This window comes from Pecten maximus, chromosome 1 (assembly GCF_902652985.1).
Source record: "Pecten maximus chromosome 1, xPecMax1.1, whole genome shotgun sequence".
Lineage (NCBI taxonomy): Eukaryota > Metazoa > Mollusca > Bivalvia > Pectinida > Pectinidae > Pecten > Pecten maximus.
In genome coordinates, this window is record NC_047015.1 from 49,576,668 (window position 1) to 49,596,072 (window position 19,405).

The 19,405-nt window shown below is 34.5% G+C and overlaps 1 protein-coding gene across 11 annotated transcripts in view; it reads right to left on the reverse strand.

Annotated features, from left to right (window-relative positions):
• The window catches only part of LOC117336838 (coiled-coil domain-containing protein 154-like), a 64,702-nt gene that overhangs the window by 12,709 nt on the left and 32,588 nt on the right, over positions 1-19,405 (reverse strand). For 4 of the 11 annotated variants that reach the window (XM_033897565.1, XM_033897590.1, XM_033897575.1 and 1 more), the window contains exons 6-18: positions 19,165-19,260; positions 18,319-18,544; positions 17,601-17,729; positions 15,710-15,834; positions 14,927-15,053; positions 14,101-14,241; positions 13,586-13,612; positions 11,142-11,159; positions 8,270-8,389; positions 6,641-6,717; positions 6,213-6,303; positions 3,875-3,961; positions 562-731 (exon numbers count right to left, since the gene is read on the reverse strand). In XM_033897565.1, the coding sequence (XP_033753456.1) occupies positions 562-731; positions 3,875-3,961; positions 6,213-6,303; positions 6,641-6,717; positions 8,270-8,389; positions 11,142-11,159; positions 13,586-13,612; positions 14,101-14,241; positions 14,927-15,053; positions 15,710-15,834; positions 17,601-17,729; positions 18,319-18,544; positions 19,165-19,260 (1,434 nt within the window). Of the gene's footprint in view, positions 1-561; positions 732-1,492; positions 2,234-3,874; positions 3,962-6,212; positions 6,304-6,640; positions 6,718-8,269; positions 8,390-11,141; positions 11,160-13,585; positions 13,613-14,100; positions 14,242-14,926; positions 15,054-15,709; positions 15,835-17,600; positions 17,730-18,318; positions 18,545-19,164; positions 19,261-19,405 lie in introns of all 11 variants that reach the window. The other 7 variants (XM_033897532.1, XM_033897554.1, XM_033897498.1 and 4 more) reach the window with 4 other exon arrangements.

The window sequence follows — 19,405 nt, forward strand, 5'->3', positions numbered from 1 at the left end:
ATATCAATAGACAGTTGGTTTTAATACAATTTTAAACAGAGTTTTATAGACAGTTTCTGCAGGTTATATGCAAGTGTTTTAGACAGGTTTTTTTTTCGGAAAGGAGGTCTTTATAGACAGGTTTTAGTGTATTTCTTTGAAATGCTTAATGAAAGAGCCAGCAATTTGGACACCATAGGACAAAGTCAACATGTTTGGTGGACAAACTTTCCATTTTACTGCCGTGATATAAGAATGTGTGAAACTGGAAAGCTGTCACACTTCGGTCAAAACGGGCCCTAATAAAGAATACAATAAATAATGTTCTCCTCTCTCTGCGTAAGTAAGATTATAAGAATCTTTCACTCAACCTGGTTGAGCTAGTGGAATATAGTTATATATGCTGTGGGTATTTTACACTTAAGTATATATGATGGAACCGGCACGTCAGAATTTTAACCTCAACTCTGACCCAAATTGTCCTTTTGGTTAGATAATCCACATACAATACAGCCGATTGCATAAGGAATGTATTCCTCTGTATACATGTTGCCCGACACACAGCACTAGATCTAAACTTACTTGTAGGCATTGGGTACGCTCCATTTATTAACCTCGGGTGTACTGTCTGCTCTACTGCCCGCAGCCGAGTCCTTCACAAAGGAGCGCGGCAGAGGCTTCCTAACAAGAGGCTCAATGGCTGTTCTTAAAATTGAAATCTCCTGATGCAACTTCTGAACATCGTCTGTACGCTAAACACAACAAAACCAAATGTTTAATGGTAAACTTAAGACTAGGTTTCTCCAGGCTCAGGCCTAATGTTTGAAACTTGAGGCAATGCTGAAGAAAAAAAGCAAATATAATTCCATTTGTTAAGGACTTTTCATCGATTGAAAAGAAGGGCGCTGTTGGTATAGTTTTCAATATAGATACATATTTTTTGTAAAACTAAAATACTGAATATTATCTTAAAGTAGTAGCAAAGCTAGATTTGAAATATGCTAAGAACAAATATCTCTTTCGATCGTGAATTGTCTTAAACAACTGGAACTATTTGAAGGTTTAGTAAATTGGCCTGAAAACAAAACAGTTAGTAACGGCAATCTACTGGTGAGCAGCTGTCTTAGCCAGAGTTAGCACTGAAACAGATCTGCAAGGGTGAGTTAGAGTCTTAATATAAGTTTGCAAGCATGGACCATTTCACAAGTGTCACGTTCTTTCAGATTTCATAAATTCTTTTTGTGTTTTGATATAAAATATTTCAAAAGGGAATATATTTCCAAAAAGCATGTAAAGTTGCCGAAATGTTAACGTGGTTTTTTTTTGCAATATAGTCCACACTGTGTGTCATTGTTAGTACCCGGCACATGCACTATAGTTATGTGGTTAGTAAGGGAGCTTAATCTTAATCAAGCTTAGCATCAGCAGTACTGGCAGCTAGTTGAAGCCGAAGTGTTAGAGGGTGACAGGTAGTCATTGGCGAGTATAAACCACTCTGGGCAGTCTAACCTACCAACTGTGACTTCTTGTTCTATACTTCCGCCAGACCTGCCCCCGGACCGGCCTCGGTGACTGCGGAGTCCTGACTGTTTCTACGGGACTTGCTGTTTGCTTTAGCCTTGACACTGGTTCCTCCTGGAGTGTTTGTGCGACTTTGTGTAGGTGTTTTAGACTTTGTGCCTCCTGGAGTGTTATTGCGACTGCGTGTGGGTGTATTTCTCACGGACGGAGGGTCTCTCACGGACGGAGGGTTCGGCGTGACCCCACCCCGTGGAGTTCGCGATTGTTTGGGTGTTGCATTTCCATTGTTCAGTTCAGCACTTCCTGTACTTGGCACAGGACTTTTATTGTAGGATTCCTTATCTTCAGGAATCATACCCATCTGCGTGTCTGTGGCTGTGCCGTAACCTGTGCCAGTTGCTGTGCCATAACCCGTATCTGTAGCTGTTCCGTAACCTGTGTCAAAGTCACGTGTTCCTCCCCTTGTCTTCATATCCGTCCGATCCGTTCTGTGAGTTTCTTCGTCCTGGTGGTAGCCTCCTTTGCCTCTGCTTGCATAACCATACTGACTTCCAGGGTCTTCTTGGTAACCAACTTTACCCCGGTTTCCATACCCATACTGGTTGTCCTGGTCGTCCCAACTATAACCCATGTCACCCTGGAGATACTCTGGGTGGCCACGGTAACTAGGCATCCCTGCGCTCACCTTTATTTGCTGAACCTGAGTTTGGAGATCCTCCAAACCTTCAATTCTCTGTAAGTTTTAGCACAGATATAAAAGTAGTAGTCATTTGATGGAAAAAATATCACAACATTTAAAGTTTTCTGAAATTCATTAAGCACCTGTAGCATATATAAATTCAACTTTTATGAAAAAAAATAAATATGAGAAAAAAGTCTTATATTTGAGGATAAAGATATCTGGATACCTGATTTATCATACTCATACAAACCTGGATGCTAATACATAAAAACTACAAGAAATTGCAATCTCACTATATAAATGTATACTAGTAAGTATTTATTTATTTAACGGGTTTTACGTCCGCTATTGCGGCCATGTGGCCTTTCAGCTGACGGGTAGTAGGTATTTCAAAATTCATACTTATATAGAGTTTCACATAACTTAACATTTCTTTCAATGACAGCTACATGCATATAAGTTTATATGATAAATAGACATGATCGATCTATATAAGTGTATAATGTATACTTGTCTTTCTGCTCCCAGTTGTAACAAAACACATTTAATATATATCGGAAATATAAAGTGTTTTTATGAAGATGTCCTCGGATGGATTCAATATGAAATAAAACTTTCTAAACTTTTGTATCCATTCTAGCTTCTGAAACTGAAACTTCTCTGTTTTGTACCTGTATAACTATATACCTGTACAGGTAACAAACATGGAAATGAAGCCAAAGCCTGGTTAATGGTGCAGACTAGGGAAGCTACATATCTCCAACAGTGTGAGCCTAGCAGTTGATAGTACCAGATACCCAACATTGTTTACTAAATCTGGTTCTAGGTGATATTTTAGTACTTAAAAACTTATCCTAATGTGTTGATATCAAAAAGTGGTACTTTGTTGATCTTAAACAGAATTTTCTCAAATTTCTAACAGAGGATATGGTTATTGCAGTGACATATTGTAAAATTACAGATAATTAAAGTGTGGGAAAATATACAATGTATATAACAAGGAATAAGCTGCCAGGGCACCTGATTCATACTATAATTATGGTAGATATGTATGTAGTACCCTAAGATAATATACTAACATGTATATTCAAACTGACATGAAAGTCTACGACTGTGATATATAAATAGTCATATGCGGTAATCTATGTATATTAATCAAGGGGATAAGCCTGTAGGGACACTTACTACTGTATGGCAAATATATAAAGTACCTATATATACAGATGTATATACAAGGTACTAAGCTCCTGGAATGTCTATCCCGGTAAATTCTAAATGAATTATGCATCTACAGCAAGGTACTCTTTGCCATATAGGCAGATCATTACCGATATACCTGTAAGCATGCCCTTATATGGAATTTACATAATTAAAAATTCATCTGTACTGAATATGAAGCTTCTGTTATATCTTAACTTTAAATTATACATTATACAGTTTTTCTATTTCTTCCATCAAGTTGAAATTATATTAAAATGGTGATAAAATGAATCTTAATTATGAACCAAAAAATGAAAAAATATAATCATTGACTTAATGGTAGCCTTAAGTTTACAGGAACATAATTTATCAAATGAATGAAATCTGCTTTTTTACAAAACTTGTCAATTTCATGACTTTAGATAATGACGAGATAGCATGCATGCAGCAAGGATAGAACAGCAGAAACCAGCACCAGGGGAGACAACCTACCAGTTTTTGTTCTGACTGTATCTTCATGCCGAGGACTGTCTTTACAGTCTGGATAGAGTCTGCTAGTCGACGAACACTAGCCTGTACCTGTTAAAATAGATATACATAAACTGTACATATTTATTGTGTCATTACTATGATGGACGTGAAATGACCAAAAAAATATGAAATTATATATTTATCTTTAATTATACTACCTTTTTGCTTTAGCTTATTTACTATCAGTTTTTCGACATCAATTTATGAAGTGGCAGCTCTATGTGATTATTTCGGCCTATATGACGTAAGATTGATAAACTCTTCTGTTTTAACATGGAGACAGATTTTATTTAAATACATATTATACAACTGTTTTCATCAAGACAAATAATTTACTACTAACAGCAATTAAACTCTACTAACTTCACTCCAGTATCACACAATGTTCATGTCAAGAAATGTTTGGCATCTTTCAATAATTTAAAACCTTTGAAAGAGAAAATTGTTTCCATGTCATGATTGTATTAAGCTGCAGTGATTTTGAAAATTCATTAAAATTTTGAATAGAAAAAAAAAAAACAAAAAATTAAAACAAAAACTTTTAATATACTAGAATCCTATGTAAAGTTCACAACATATACTAGTCTTCATAAGTTAGATAATTCCATCAAACATTTCTTGAAATGTTTTGCTACCTGAAATATAAGATCTTATCAAACACACAAATCTACACCTTATCTAGGATATAGCTATAATGTAGTATGGGATTTTCATGGGGCTTTCATATAAGCTGAATCAACATTCATTGTACTCAATATAGTTTCATCCCAGGCGCCTTAGAAATGAAGGATAATGATTTTTTTTTACCTTTTATAATCAATATTTCGTTTAATCTAGAGATTATGGTGTAGACAAAAAGACCTGTTAATTTGATATTACAATCTTTACACTGAACACCTCACAGTGTACATTTAAACATGCTTCACTGGTCATTTGACTGATGAAGATGACAGAGTCTGCAGTCACCGAAACGTTACACTTAAAATCCAATACTGGTTTTTATATAATTAAATTTACAACATTTTCGAAATATGTTCTTAAATGTGTACAGAATTAATGTGAAACTTGTTTGTCTATAAAAGTAAACAAAATGCATCACTACAGTTTTAATTAAATGTTCTTAAAGTTTCAAATCTAAAGAAACATTTAAGTTTAGGGACTACTAGTATCAAACACGATGGAGCCCTTCACTGTTTGGTACAGAGGCTACATATGGCCGATTATCCCACATCAGGGGTACGGGACAAACCTGTGTGTTACTAGGTCCTCCTGAAGCTCGCGGCTTTATAGCAAATAAAAAACAAATCTGTGATATACGCTTTTTTCAATTAAAACCAGCACATCAGTCAAGTGTTGGGTATAGCTTTGTTGAGCAGAAATGAAGGATATATCAAAATCGCACTAGTTAATGAATACATGTGATGATTTCAAAATTGTAGGGGGATTTTTCTGTCAACTGGAAGAGAGATTTGTGTTAATAACAAGAAAATTTCCATTATAAGCATTCTCTCATTTATGAAACAACATAACTATTTTCATTAATCAAATTTCATGAATTAGGAATTATGGCCTAATATATTGAAGTTATACTCTCTAAACAGAGGACATTCACTTCGACCGCTTATATCAAATACAAATTTGAAATCAGACATCAGAAATGTCTTTCATCAAACCTTATTGTGTTTGAAACTCTGATTTTGGACACCTAGGGAATTACAATTTCTGAAGATAAAATTAGTGGAAAATCCCTCGAAAACATGGCCACATCACATGTACATGTAGACACTAATTAATGCATATACCAGAATTCAAGTTAGTAAAACAATGGATATCGAAATTACAATATAAACTAAGGCATGCACAAAGAGTTACTTCATATTTTAACTGAACATTTTCACTCCATATTTTAATTATCATTTTGATTTTATAGAGACTTGTAGCCGAAGTTAGAAGGAAAAAGGAAATATATAAAATGTTCACAACTATTTTTATTCTTCACATACTTCAATTAATAATTTTAGGAAATTATCAAAGTTTAAAGACTAGAATAAACTTTATACTAAAATGTTAGGTTATTATTTCAAGGACATTCCCGATAATAAACAATAAAAAAATTGATATTAGCTCATGCTAAAATAAGATGATAAAAGATATGTTTACAATAAATGTTAATGTATACAAAGAGAACAAAACAAGTAGATATATATATAAATACAACCATCAACGAAATACACATTGTACAACATCATCCATACAACGTTCACCACAACCAATGAGCCAATATCAGTGTAATATTTACGTTTTCTATGTCGGATATGGTTGCCGCCTTTGGTTCGCGCTTCATCTTCAGCATCTGTACCTCCTGTTTCAGGTTTTCTATTTCTCTAATCCTTTAAATACATAAAAACAAGTAAATTATTTGAAGCGCAAGGCAATGGCAGCAGCCATATTTCATTGAAACAGAAAGTAGGTGGTGTTTTGTGAATGTGGTTACCAAATATGGTTATATTTCTCAGTCTAGTTCTTGATTGCAATAACTGAACATTAATGTTTGTTTAAAAATCACAAATAAATCTCTGTAGGTCAAAGGAAAAATTTTGGACTTTAAAAATCATATCTATATATATGTATATAAATCATATACCAGTACATATACAACATGTCGTAGATATAACAATACGTTTATTTAACGGCATTGTTATAATGATATGTTCCGTAATTCCTTACCTTGAGTCTGCCTCAGCCGTCATTCTGGAATTCATTTCTGACTTGATAAGAGTTTGTTTCTCTTGTATACTGTATATCTGAAATTATTGACAAAAGAATAAGCAAATTAACATGATGCAACCTATATCATACAACTGTAATTACAAAATACCTTATCGTCTTTATAGATGGAGTTACTTAATACCTCCACAGTAGATTACTATACCCAAATGTTGTGTTACCTACCTCAAGAAGATGCTGTGACACATTTTAGACACATTCTTCCTAAGTAACTTAATGTACCTCACATTCAGTTACTTACCCCCATATTGAGTTACCTATCCCAATAATGAGGTACCTATCTCAATAATAAGCTATCTACCCCCAAATTGAGTTACCTACCCTCATAATGAGGTGCCTACCCTCATAATAAGGTACCTTATAACCCCCATATTGAGTTACTGACCCCCATATCGAGTTACTTAACCCCATATTGCGTGACCTACTCCCATGTTGAGTTACCTACCACCATATTGAGGTGCCTACCTCCATATTGAGTTACCTACCCCCATCTTGAGTTACCTACCCCCATATTGAGCTACCTACTCCCATATTGAGTTATCTACCCCCATATTGAGTTACTTCCCCCTTAATGAGGTACCTACCCTCATAATGAGGTATATACCCAGCATTAGGTTACCTTCGCCCCATATTGAGTTACCTACCCCTATATTGAGTTACATGTTACATACCCCATATTGAGGTACCTACCTCCATATTGAGTTACTTAACCCCATATTGAGGTACCTACCTCCATATTGAGTTACCTACCCCCATATTGAGTTACTTACCCCCATATTGAGTTACCTATCCCCATATTAAGTTACCTACCCCATAGTGAGTTACCTACTCCCATATCCTACCCACATATTGAGGTACCTACCCACATAATGAGTTATCTGCCCCCATATTGAGTTACCTACTCCCCTGTTGAGTTACCTACCCCCATATTGAGGAACCTACCTCCATATTGAATTACTTACCCCATATTGAGTTACCTACCCCCATATTGAGGTACCTACCCCCATATTGAGTTACTTAACCCCATATTGAGTTATCTACCCCCATATTGAGGTACCTACCCCCATATTGAGTTACCTACCCCATATTGAGTTACCTACCCCATATTGAGTTACCTACCCTCATAATGAGGTATCTACACAATTTTAGTTACCTACGCCCCATATTGAGATACATGCCTCATCTGCAACTTACTATACACCAATAATGTGTTACCAACCTCAAGAAGATGATGTGACCCAATTTACCTCCTTTTTTCCCTGTATCTCAAATATTGAGTTACTTATCCCCATATTGAGTTAACTACCCCCATAATGAGTTATCTACCCCCATAATGAGTTACTTACCCCAAAAATGAGTTACATAACCCCATAATGGGTTACTTACCCCAAAAATGAGTTACATACCCCTGTATTGAGCTACTGTAATACCCCCACATTGAGTTACTTACCCCTATAATGAGTTACCTACCCCCCATCTTACATTACCTACCCCCAGGATGAGTTTCCTAACTCTTTTAAGTTACTTCCCTCCATATTAAGTTACTTAACCCCATATTCAGCTACCTACCTCCTCAGGAAGACGCTGTACTCCTAGACTTAGTTCCTTGACTGTCTGCGATGTCTGATCCTGCCAGGATGATATTGTGTCCACCTTCTCTCGTAGACTCTCTGCCAGATTTTGTGATGCCTGCATGGAAAATTATGATGTATAAAAATCCTGATCCAACACAATTAATACAGACAACTCCACTCTAGTCCACCCACCCACAGTGTTCTCAATAATCCCCATACCTTTTAAAAAAATTGTCAGGAAAAAAAGGACCAATACTTCAGTTGAATTAAAAATTTTGAGATTTACAAATTTGGTTTAAAGTACAATGTGATGATATTAAGGGCAAGATGAAAAACCCATTAAGATGTAGACTGATAAATATAAAACTTAAATATCAATACATAGGTATATATGAAGTTTTGGTCCAGTTGTATACATGATTGTTTTTTTGTTTTATTCATTCATTAATCTATTTCTGCTGTATGCAATGACAGTAATAAAAAAATAAATAAATAACATGATTATAAAAGCTTGTGATTGAATAAAATGTAACAATATCGGTGATATGCAATATATACCAGTATGTACTACAATAAATTAGAAAACAATGACAAAAATAAAATGCTTCTATGAAATAAAAATGCACTAAATAATTATAAGACACTTCAGCCTAAGTCAAAACAAATATTACAAAAGCGAAAAAATCTGTTTTTCCCCTAGCTAAAACTAACATAAAGTGCTTTAAACTAAAAAAAATATGACTGTAAATTATATTAATATGGGTTGATCTTATATAATTACATATAACAATTATTTCACCTTCATGACATGTAGCATTATAAACTATTTACTTAAATATATTATTTGTACCTGTATATGCAAATATACAAAGATAGTCATCACGGCTAGTACACTATTATCAAACTAAAAAAAATTATCTAAGGCAGAAATCTGTCCTATAGTCCCCTGTAACATAACTTAATTAGAGGAAGCATCTGGATGTGTTAAATTGTATTGCAATTATGTATACTGTACTGTTAGTGTTATTATCCTGTGAATAAAAGCCCATGAAGGGGTGGGGGTAACCTAATCCATTTTGATTCAAAGTCAGAGGTGGGTTTATTTCAGGACCATGGAATAGAATTTATTACCTTTTCATATAAATTGCAATAGACATTGGTGGATTATTACCAGACTTATGTTGGAAATAAAAGTACAACTGCAATAGACATGGGTAGGTTATTACCAGACTTTTGTTGGATAAAAGTACAATATTTTAGACATTGTTGGGTTAATACCAGACTTTTGTTGGATAAAAGTACAACTGCAATAGACATGGGTGGGTTATTACCAGACTTTTGTTGGATAAAAGTACAACTGCAATAGACATGGGTGGGTTATTACCAGACTTTTGTTGGATAAAAGTACAATTGCAATAGACATGGGTGGGTTATTACCAGACTTTTGTTGGATAAAGGTAGCGTAAGTATATTCACTCCTATATATAAGCTAAAACTCAAAGAGACTGAAGTAGGAATGTGACCATGTACCAGTCCAAATATTGATTCTAGGTAAATATAAAACTTACAAAACAGCTGTCATTTAAACATCTGAATACAATCAGTAACACACAGAAATGTTTATAAAGGACTTCAACCCAACAGAAGCCATCCTGAAGAAGGACGGACAGACAATATTACAGGTAAAAAATAGACAGATACTGACAAACGCCACACAAAAACAGCGAGAACCAATCAACTTGTGTAAATAATATTCACATACATTACTAATACTGACATATAAGTAAAGTGCATGTACAAAATTAGAGCAGTTTTTCTCTTTATGGTACGGTGACACCAGAAAAAAAATGGAACGGCCACGCAGATCTTTCCTGTTTGACAAAGACAAATAATATTTTCATAGATCTGTTCAAAACTTGTATATGACCTTGGCAAAATAAAATTGATCGGTCTGTAATGGCTTTGTAAAAACATTCCCAAAGTTCCCTATGAAATACAATCAATACCTGTGGACAGGTGTATAGTGCAAAAATATAGATTAAATTTTTTGTTGTTGACAAAATCCATGAAAAGCACATGAAGGGCTTAGCCAGCCATGCTCTTATTGATAAGCAGATATCAATAAATGTGCCATGTCTAAGTCTAAATTTTAATTTTTTTTTTAATTTTATTTATTTTTGTTTTGTTGTTTTTTTTTCGTATGAAATCCAAACAACTCGATTAGGCAGAATTTACGCCAGACAATTACTACAAAATCCTTAAGGTTGCTTCTATAACAACACAACAAGAACTAGGCTTTATAGTACATGTATATCATTTAAGCGACTACAACTGTAAAAATCACTGATGGAAAATGTTTTCTTCAGGTAGAATACATTTTTGAAAAAATATTTCACATAACTAAAGCTTTCCCTTCATTAAGAAAAATTAAAAAACTATGTATTGTAAATACCTAAATCATTGCGAAACAATGATATTACAATTTGGTAGGTCCTACAAGAATGCATATATGTTACTGCTTGTAAGCAGAATGCTACATGGACTTGGCACTTGCACTATGTGCCTCAATCCATTTGGCTTTGTCTGTGTAGAATTCTTGCAGTGTTTTAAAACTCTTCTATATTTATGTATAAAGCAATATGATTTAGACTTGGGTATCACTATTTCTAGATCTATTTCACTATTTTAAGGGGAAAAATCACTTAATGGGTATGAAATCTACAGATATAGTCGCTCTAGAGGACACAAAACAAGCAAGGAAATATTGATCTCTTTCTATATATAAAAACATTATGGAAATAAAAACAGGAAATTCACTGTAAATAAAGAAACTACACAACATGGTATGATTTACAATATTGATGTACCTCTCGCTCTTCAGCCTCCTGGGTAAGCATTAAAAACATAATAAAAAATGTTACCACAATCATTGAGCTAATTATTTACTGGCTCATTTTGAGTTGTCTCCCTTTATCATTCACCTTTATCATCCCTCTTTATCATCTCCCTTTGTCATCTTCCCTTTGTCATATTCCTTTGTCATCCCCCTTTGTCATCTCCCTTTGTCATCTCCCTTTATCATCTCCCTTTGTCATCTCCCTTTGTCATCCCCCTTTGTCATCTCCCTTTGTCATTCCCCTTTATCATCTCCCTTTGTCATTTCCCTTTGTCATATTCCTTTGTCATCCCCCTTTATCATCTCCCTTTGTCATTTCCCTTTGTCATATTCCTTTGTCATCCCCCTTTATCATCTCCCTTTGTCATTCCCCTTTGTCATCTCCCTTTATCATCTCCCTTTGTCATCTCCCTTTATCATCTCCCTTTGTCATCTCCCTTTGTCCTCTCCCTCTTTCCTATATAACTGATATTATTTGTGGTCCTGTTTATGCTTTACAGTACCATTCAGTATCTAAAGATATATTTTCTCTCTTCAAAAAAGGAAATTACTTTGAAAAAAATATACAGGCATAATCTGAAAAAAAGTATTTCATTCATATCTTCAGTAAGCAAGTTTAGCTAGAGCTGTTTTGTTTTTTTTAATTTCTAGACAACAACAAAATTTAATGTTTCAAGAGAAAGTCTAATAATAATATTATTCATTTATCATTTTTTAATTTTAAATTACTCAAATCTTTCTTATACAAAGAGCAATACAAAGTTCTCCAATCCTTGGTCACCGCAGTAAATACAGTCCATCCTAAATATCTACTGCCACATACTGTAAACATGGAAATTTACGCGAGGTGGAAATTTAAGCTAATTACACAGATTCCTTTTGATCACATAAATTTCCCCCATGCATATCATTCGGACATCAATTTGCGAAATATCAAACTACAATTGGGTAGATAGATTCTCAAAAAAATTACCTGCAAGCATATAGAAAAAATTAACCCCCGCGACATTTACAGTAGACAATCATATGGACTTGTTTCTCTTTCAAGACCACCTGCACTCTTATCTCACAATTTCTAATGATATACTTGGTCTGATTTTAGAATGAATAAAATAAAATTACAATGTTATAGAATGAGAAAAGCACTACTTCATCAGCACTGAAAATCTATTTGTTTAAAAGCACTGTGATGGTAAATGATATATAATAACTACAGATAAAAAATACCTCTGGATCCTGTAAAATAAAGACAGAGATTTTCAATGGAATACTATAGTAATATTTACTATAACTGTTAGTAAAAATCTAGTCCATTCTGCTCCCAAAACATTGGGACATTCCTGATTGAACCCTACTACCATCTACTGAAAGAAATCGGAACTTTCTATTTGAAATGTTCAATGAAACAGTAACCTGAGTGTTCCTTTTTGTAGATAATGACATGAGAGATTTAAAGATATTACTGAGTACTTGTTGGTTTACTGGGTTTATTGCCCCATGAGCTACCAGAGTCCTTTTGAGGCTGAGTATCATTGTAGTTAGCTACATGTAGTGGCTACCTCAAGGAATAACATATGGGGGGCCTGTTGGTATGCTATGCAGAGCAATTGGAGTCAACAAAGCCACAAACCACAACAGCACAGAACCATCTGTAATCTCAGCTTCTATGAGAAACATGCACAATCCATGGGTGGTTGGAGCACTCGATCACCTCAATTTCTTCACCTTCAACTACATTGTCGGAGGCTCTACTGACTATCATACCATATTCTTTGGTGATTTTTTTCATATTTCAAATAGAAGAAGTCTAAGATGATTTTTATCAAAGAAGTATTATGAAACTCAGAATTAATTCAAAAAGCTGAATATGAAAAAAAAGTAGAAAAACTTTAGAATTTAGAATGATCACACCCTAGATTTGGATCAGGTAAGTCTCTACTAACCACAGGGACATGATACATTCCTATGACCCAGAATGAAAAAAAAAAAAAACCCAGGGTTCCACCCCTTCATCACATATTATTCATAGGAATATATCAAGCCCCTGTGTTTACTACTCACCTGTTAAAATTACAAAATATATATACACGTATATATTCAATGATTGTTTGCCCAGCAGTAATATAGATAATTTCTCAGCAATGAATTGCACCTTATATTCAATGAGTAACTTTTATGTCTATAAAGAAGTAATTAAGACATTTTTCTTATCACTGTGTGCATATGGTGTCATTGTGTACGACTTTCAGAAAATATTACGAATTTTCTCTTGCCATTGTCAAAAAGAAGTAATTACGACGTTTCTTCACAGAGTATAGCTACTGAAATGCCTGGAGTCATAATAAAAAAATCTATGATTTCTACAAAATGTCAAGGATAAAATTTATCTACATGAAACATTCACGCTGATATTACCTCTTCATTCTTGTACTTAACAATATACTATGGATAAAAAATGGAAACGTGTTAGTAACATAGAAATATACATGCAGATACATACTGTATAGCTGTTAAATTTCATGGGCTAATATTTCCCAGTTGTTCCTGTCAGACCTAGCTCACAGGTATCAAATTTTGCAAAACCATGCATTTTAAGCATTCTGCATCTAAAACTTCTACATATTTGTTTTAATATATGGCCCATAAATATTTTTTGGGATATTTGTTTTTGTACTATGTTCGATGGTGGGAAATTTAGCGAAAATAAATCCCCCACAAAAATTGCCAACAATACAGTATTGCAGTATGTCTTGTTATAGGCAAATATACATTGTACATGCAAATAGAAATTGATGTTCTCACAAAACATTTTCATGAAAACAAATCGCATATATAAATAATAACATTATAATCACATGCAACCATGACAACCAAGTATATTTGTGATGATGGTATGTCTTGTATTTAATTTGTGTGTTCTTTTCACTTACAGAGGCCACTTTAGCTTCCAGTTTCTCTTCCAAATCATTCATTCTATTTTTCGTAAAGTTCATCCTGGCATCCAGATCCGTCAGGCTTCTTGTTGATGCCTCTTTCTGTTCCGCCAATAATGTACGCATTTCGCGGCGAAGCTGAAATTATAAGTGAGATAGGATTGCAAACACAGCTTAAGGATTGTAAATATAGCTTATCATTTGAAGTCACAAGAGTAAAATCCTTTCTATAAATAGCAGATAATGACCTTGAACTTTGACATTAAGTATCATCTCAAAATTTAAAATTAGTAGAAAGTTTTTTTTGTATGATTATATGAATTCTGATCCAAATTCCTTCTAACATAATGGAATAAATTTCTAAAGATAACAGATGGTGACTTGAATTATCTGACACACAATTAAAATCTAAGTAAGTGCATTTCTCAAAACTAGTATATGATGTTTGATCAAAATTCATTAACAAAATGAAGCCAGAGAGTAATGACAAAAAAGTTACACATGTACAATCATCGGTACAAATGAAATATGTGGATGATCTCAGTGACCTAGCTTATCACGAGAGAATACCTTTACTAAACACAACACTTGTTCGATTTATATAATATATAGATCTATGCCCATAAAATGCAGGTATTAATGAAAATATGAAATTGACAATTTCCTCAAATACACATGTTGATGACAACTAAAAATGCACAAAAGTTTGCAACCTCATTATTCCAAATTTACAGTCACTGCATCTGGGCCCATTATGTTAGTGGCCATCACATATGATTATTTTTACGCAAATCTATAAATATCTTATGAGGATAGCTCTTACTTTGTCGTGTTGGTTGCTGGTGGTGTGAGTTATCCCCCCTATAGACTGCTGCAGTGTAGAGGTCGCTATCTGTAGCTTTTCGTTGACACTGCCTATTTTTTCTGCTGTATCTCTTTCATGTATTTTCCTGAAATTGTAATAAAAACACAAATATAATGCATACATTTCTTCAATATCAATATAAAATCAATAATTTTAAAATATGTGCATTCCATCATGCTGTTGCTAGAGTAAATATACTTTGAGATTAATCAAGACAAGATGGTCATATATAAATAATTACGATTGTCTTCATTCTTAACTTGACAGAAAGCATGAACTTCCCTGATCCCATAAACATGTCTATTCATTAACCATAATCCATTAAGAAAATGTTATGTATCAATAATTTTACCATGAACCAGAAAAAATCCCATACATGTACTTAAAGAATGAATGACGGAAGATCAAGAGCAAAATCTGATGAAATAGAAATGAAGAGCGAAAGAGGCCTCTGATACATCATCTTTGCTAGCCAAGGCTTCTGATTACGTTACACTCCACGAGTGTAACGTAATCAGAAGCCTTGGCTAGCGAAGATGCTGATACATGTAAGAGGAATGTTCCATGCTAGAAGAGGGGTGAACCTGACAGGTCCCAGCCCTATACTTAGAATCTCTCCAGATTTTCTGGGATTAAAATATTTATTATTTTGAAAAAAAAAAGGAAAGAAAACAAAAAGTTTTTAACGATAAAGTTTTATTGATTGTAGGGTAAAACCATCTACTAGATATCTACACATACCTTTGACTGATCTCAGCAGCCATCACCTTCTCAAAAGACTTTTTTGTCTCTAGCACCTGTTTCTCAAGAATGGTAATGGAGTCATCTAGTTTTCCTAAAGTGGTTTTCGTCTTTCCTTTTTCGGTCTGAAAGTTAAAACAGGTCTTGGTTATAGTACATTGTATGTCAGTGCTTAAGTTTGTCTCTCCCAGGCATTATTATATACAGTCAAACTTCGATGTTTCGAAGTTCAAGGGACTAACAGAAAAACTTCGATACAGCGGGACTTCGAATTATTCATGGTTGACAATAGATCGATGTTTTCTTGATACTGGCCATATCTGTTAACGTTACATGTCCTCAGTGTCTTCGTGTTGATCGTCGCCTGTCAGGCTCACATCGAAAAGTTTACTTAATTTATACCTCGAACACAACAAAATAAAAATTCTTTTCATTAATTATACCTAAGCATTTTATTAATTAAACAAAATATGTATCGGTTACAAAACACTTATATCGGGTTTAACAGATGAAACAAAAGAAGTACAATGCACACTTACGTAAGTCGGTAGGCTTTTCTGCGAAAGACACGTGCGTTTACGTTATGTGCATATAAAATACGGAATGCCGATCGGTTGGAGAATGCATGATTGAATGACAAATAATCGATTTACTTGGATATTTATGTAAAAGTTTGAAACGTGACACTTTGAATATGAGTGAAGCCATCGCTAATTGTTTGTGTTTAAAATTGGTCCGGTTGTTTTACAGTTCCGAAAATTTACTCACCGACCGCTGATTTCAATGGCGGCGGAGATTATCAGAGACGACTACCGAAATGTTTTACCGGAGTGAATAAATGTCATGGCTTCTAAATACACTTTTTATCTATCAATTTGGTCTGATTATTAATAAACCCCATGACTGGGAGTGACAACACACGCTATCGTTATCCCTATTGTCAGTCAGGGCATTTGGGGGAGAGGTGTGAAATCTTGCCGCAGGGGTCACGACAAACACCTGTCCAGTGGTCAGTACAGGTACATTTTTTGTTCGAATCATGAGATGTCAATTACCTATAATATCATAGCTAACGGGTCATGAAAAAAGTTCGATACATCGAAAACTTCGATTTATAAAAATTCGAATCATACATAGTTTCGTTAGTAGTGTTATATAGTGAGAAAATTCGGGACCAAGCAAAAAGTTCGATACAGCGAGAAATTCGAATCAACGAAGTTCGAATCATCAAGGTTTGACTGTATAACAAAGTTTCACAAAACACATTTATCGGCAAAAATAGACTGTCAAGAGAGTAAGAAATTCACCAAATTAGCTTTCGCACATCTGGACATCTACAATGTAAGTGTAAAACTCTGACATATACATTGTATCTGCTACTGAAGGATATAATAATAGCCACGCCCTGTAATGTGTATATTGTCATTTACACAACAATAATCTGGCCCTGCAATCTGTGTACATTGTATTGTCATTTTCACAACATTAATCTGGCCCTGTAATCTGTATAGTGTCATTTACACAGCAATAATCTGGCCCTGTAATCTGTATAGTATCATTTACACAGCAATAATCTGGCCCTGTAAGCTGTATAGTGTCATTTACACAACATTAATCGGGCCCTGTAATCTGTATAGTGTCATTTACACAACATTAATCGGGCCCTGTAATCTGTATAGTGTCATTTACACACCAATAATCTGGCCCTATAATCTGAATAGTGTCATTTCCATAACAATAATCTGGTCCTGTAATCTGTATAGTGTCATTTACTTACTAATAATCTGGCCCTGTAATCTGTATAGTGTCATTTACACAACAATAATCAACAAGACCATTATAATCCACCCTTTCAAAACAAATACATATGTACATAAACATTGACACTGACCTTCATGAGCTCTTTGATTTCGACAGATTGCTCATCTTGAACCTTCTTCAATGCAGCAAGCCTCTTTTCCAGCTCATCATGTGTGGCCCTCTCATATTCTCGTCGCGTTGTTTGGTCCTGCTGTAGAACCTGATAAACACGAACAAAATATAATAAACTCAAAGTATACCATTACTGTGACTCTTGTGAAAACCTACAACACTGGCTGAACATGTCCGAAAGTCAATATCATTATGTTCTACACAGGATTACAGAAAACAGTGAAATGTACAAAAAAAAAGTATGTCCGATTTATACTGGAAGGATTCCTGGTCCGTTTTTCTTTATTGCAATACAACCAGTTGGACCAGAGTTGTTCATTTATGAAATAATGATGGACCTAGTGTTTGTATTTATATAATGCCTTTGAATGACAGCCTTGACAAAGACTGCCAAGGCCTGTATTACATATGTTATATCTACAAGCTAAGTCCATCAAGATTAATGCCTGAAATATATTTAAAAACTAACAAACTGGCTTGTATGGATGAATGAACAGGCCCCAAAAAAGTTAATTAAGAAATATTACCTCATATAAATAGATCTTACGACTTAATATCTATGACTACAAGTACATGCAGCACAAACTGCTTAATTATCATGCAAAATGTTCAAAGTTTATAATTTGTCTTTTAAAACATTTAAAGGATGTAGACAAAGCTTTTAAAATGACACTGACCCGCTCCAGCTGGAGGTACCTATCCTGAACCTCCCCCCGGATTTTGATGTCTTTTTCCATCAATTTCTTATTAAGGTCCTCCACAGTATCAGCGACCTTGGTTGTCAAGGTCAGGCGATCGGCTTGTGTAGCATGTTCACGCTCGCGTAGCACCATGTCCATAGAGTGGACAGTCTCTTCTCGCTTACGATTTGCCTCTGATAATGACTGTTGTAGCTCGTTGACCCTGAAGAAATTTTTCAAAACATTAAATTTTACTTATTAATAAGAAATGTATTAGGGTTTTTATAAACTCAACAATTAATAAATGTCTAACACAAATATTTTATCTGCATGTTTAAATTTTATTTTTTTGTGTATAACGAAACGCTTGTTTTCCTGTAAATGTCTGGTGGGTTTATTGCTTAGAAGTGGAGTCTCCTTGTAGTAGCTGGTGACTTCCTCACTGAAAAACATCACAAATTTTACCCAGGTCTCTTACCCAAGGACACTAGGTTCATGACAGCGTTCGTTAGTCAGATACTGGTTTACTGCCTACATGACTCCACCTATTGGTTTTCCTCATGACAACACAGGATTGGCTCATGATCTTGAGCTTCATGATAAATGCAAAACACTTGGATAGGGATTGAACCTAAAAACACTTCAGATCTTTACTGGAGGATGCACGTGTGCAGTGCTCTCCCAATTAACTTATCATGGTGTTCTGTAACTTTATATCCATATTTACCAACATATGGTCCGTACAGTGGTTTACCGCCTACATGACTTCGTTTAATTGCTAGATAATACTAGCCCTTATTTCTACCTCTAATATTGGTTAATTGCATAAATCACTCCACTTACTTTTGTTGCATACTTTGTTCCAGTGAACGCCTCTCAACAACTTCATTTTCCTGTTTTGAGCGTACGTCCACCAGGACATCGCGTAGTTCTGTTAATCTGTAAAAAACAACATACATCATAGAGTAAGCCACACGTATTTATGCTCTTTAACCTTTAAATTTTAACCTCTTTAACCTTTAAACTTTGACCTTATCTAGTATCATCCCTTGTTTATTAGTATTTTGATATTCTAGAATTTTAA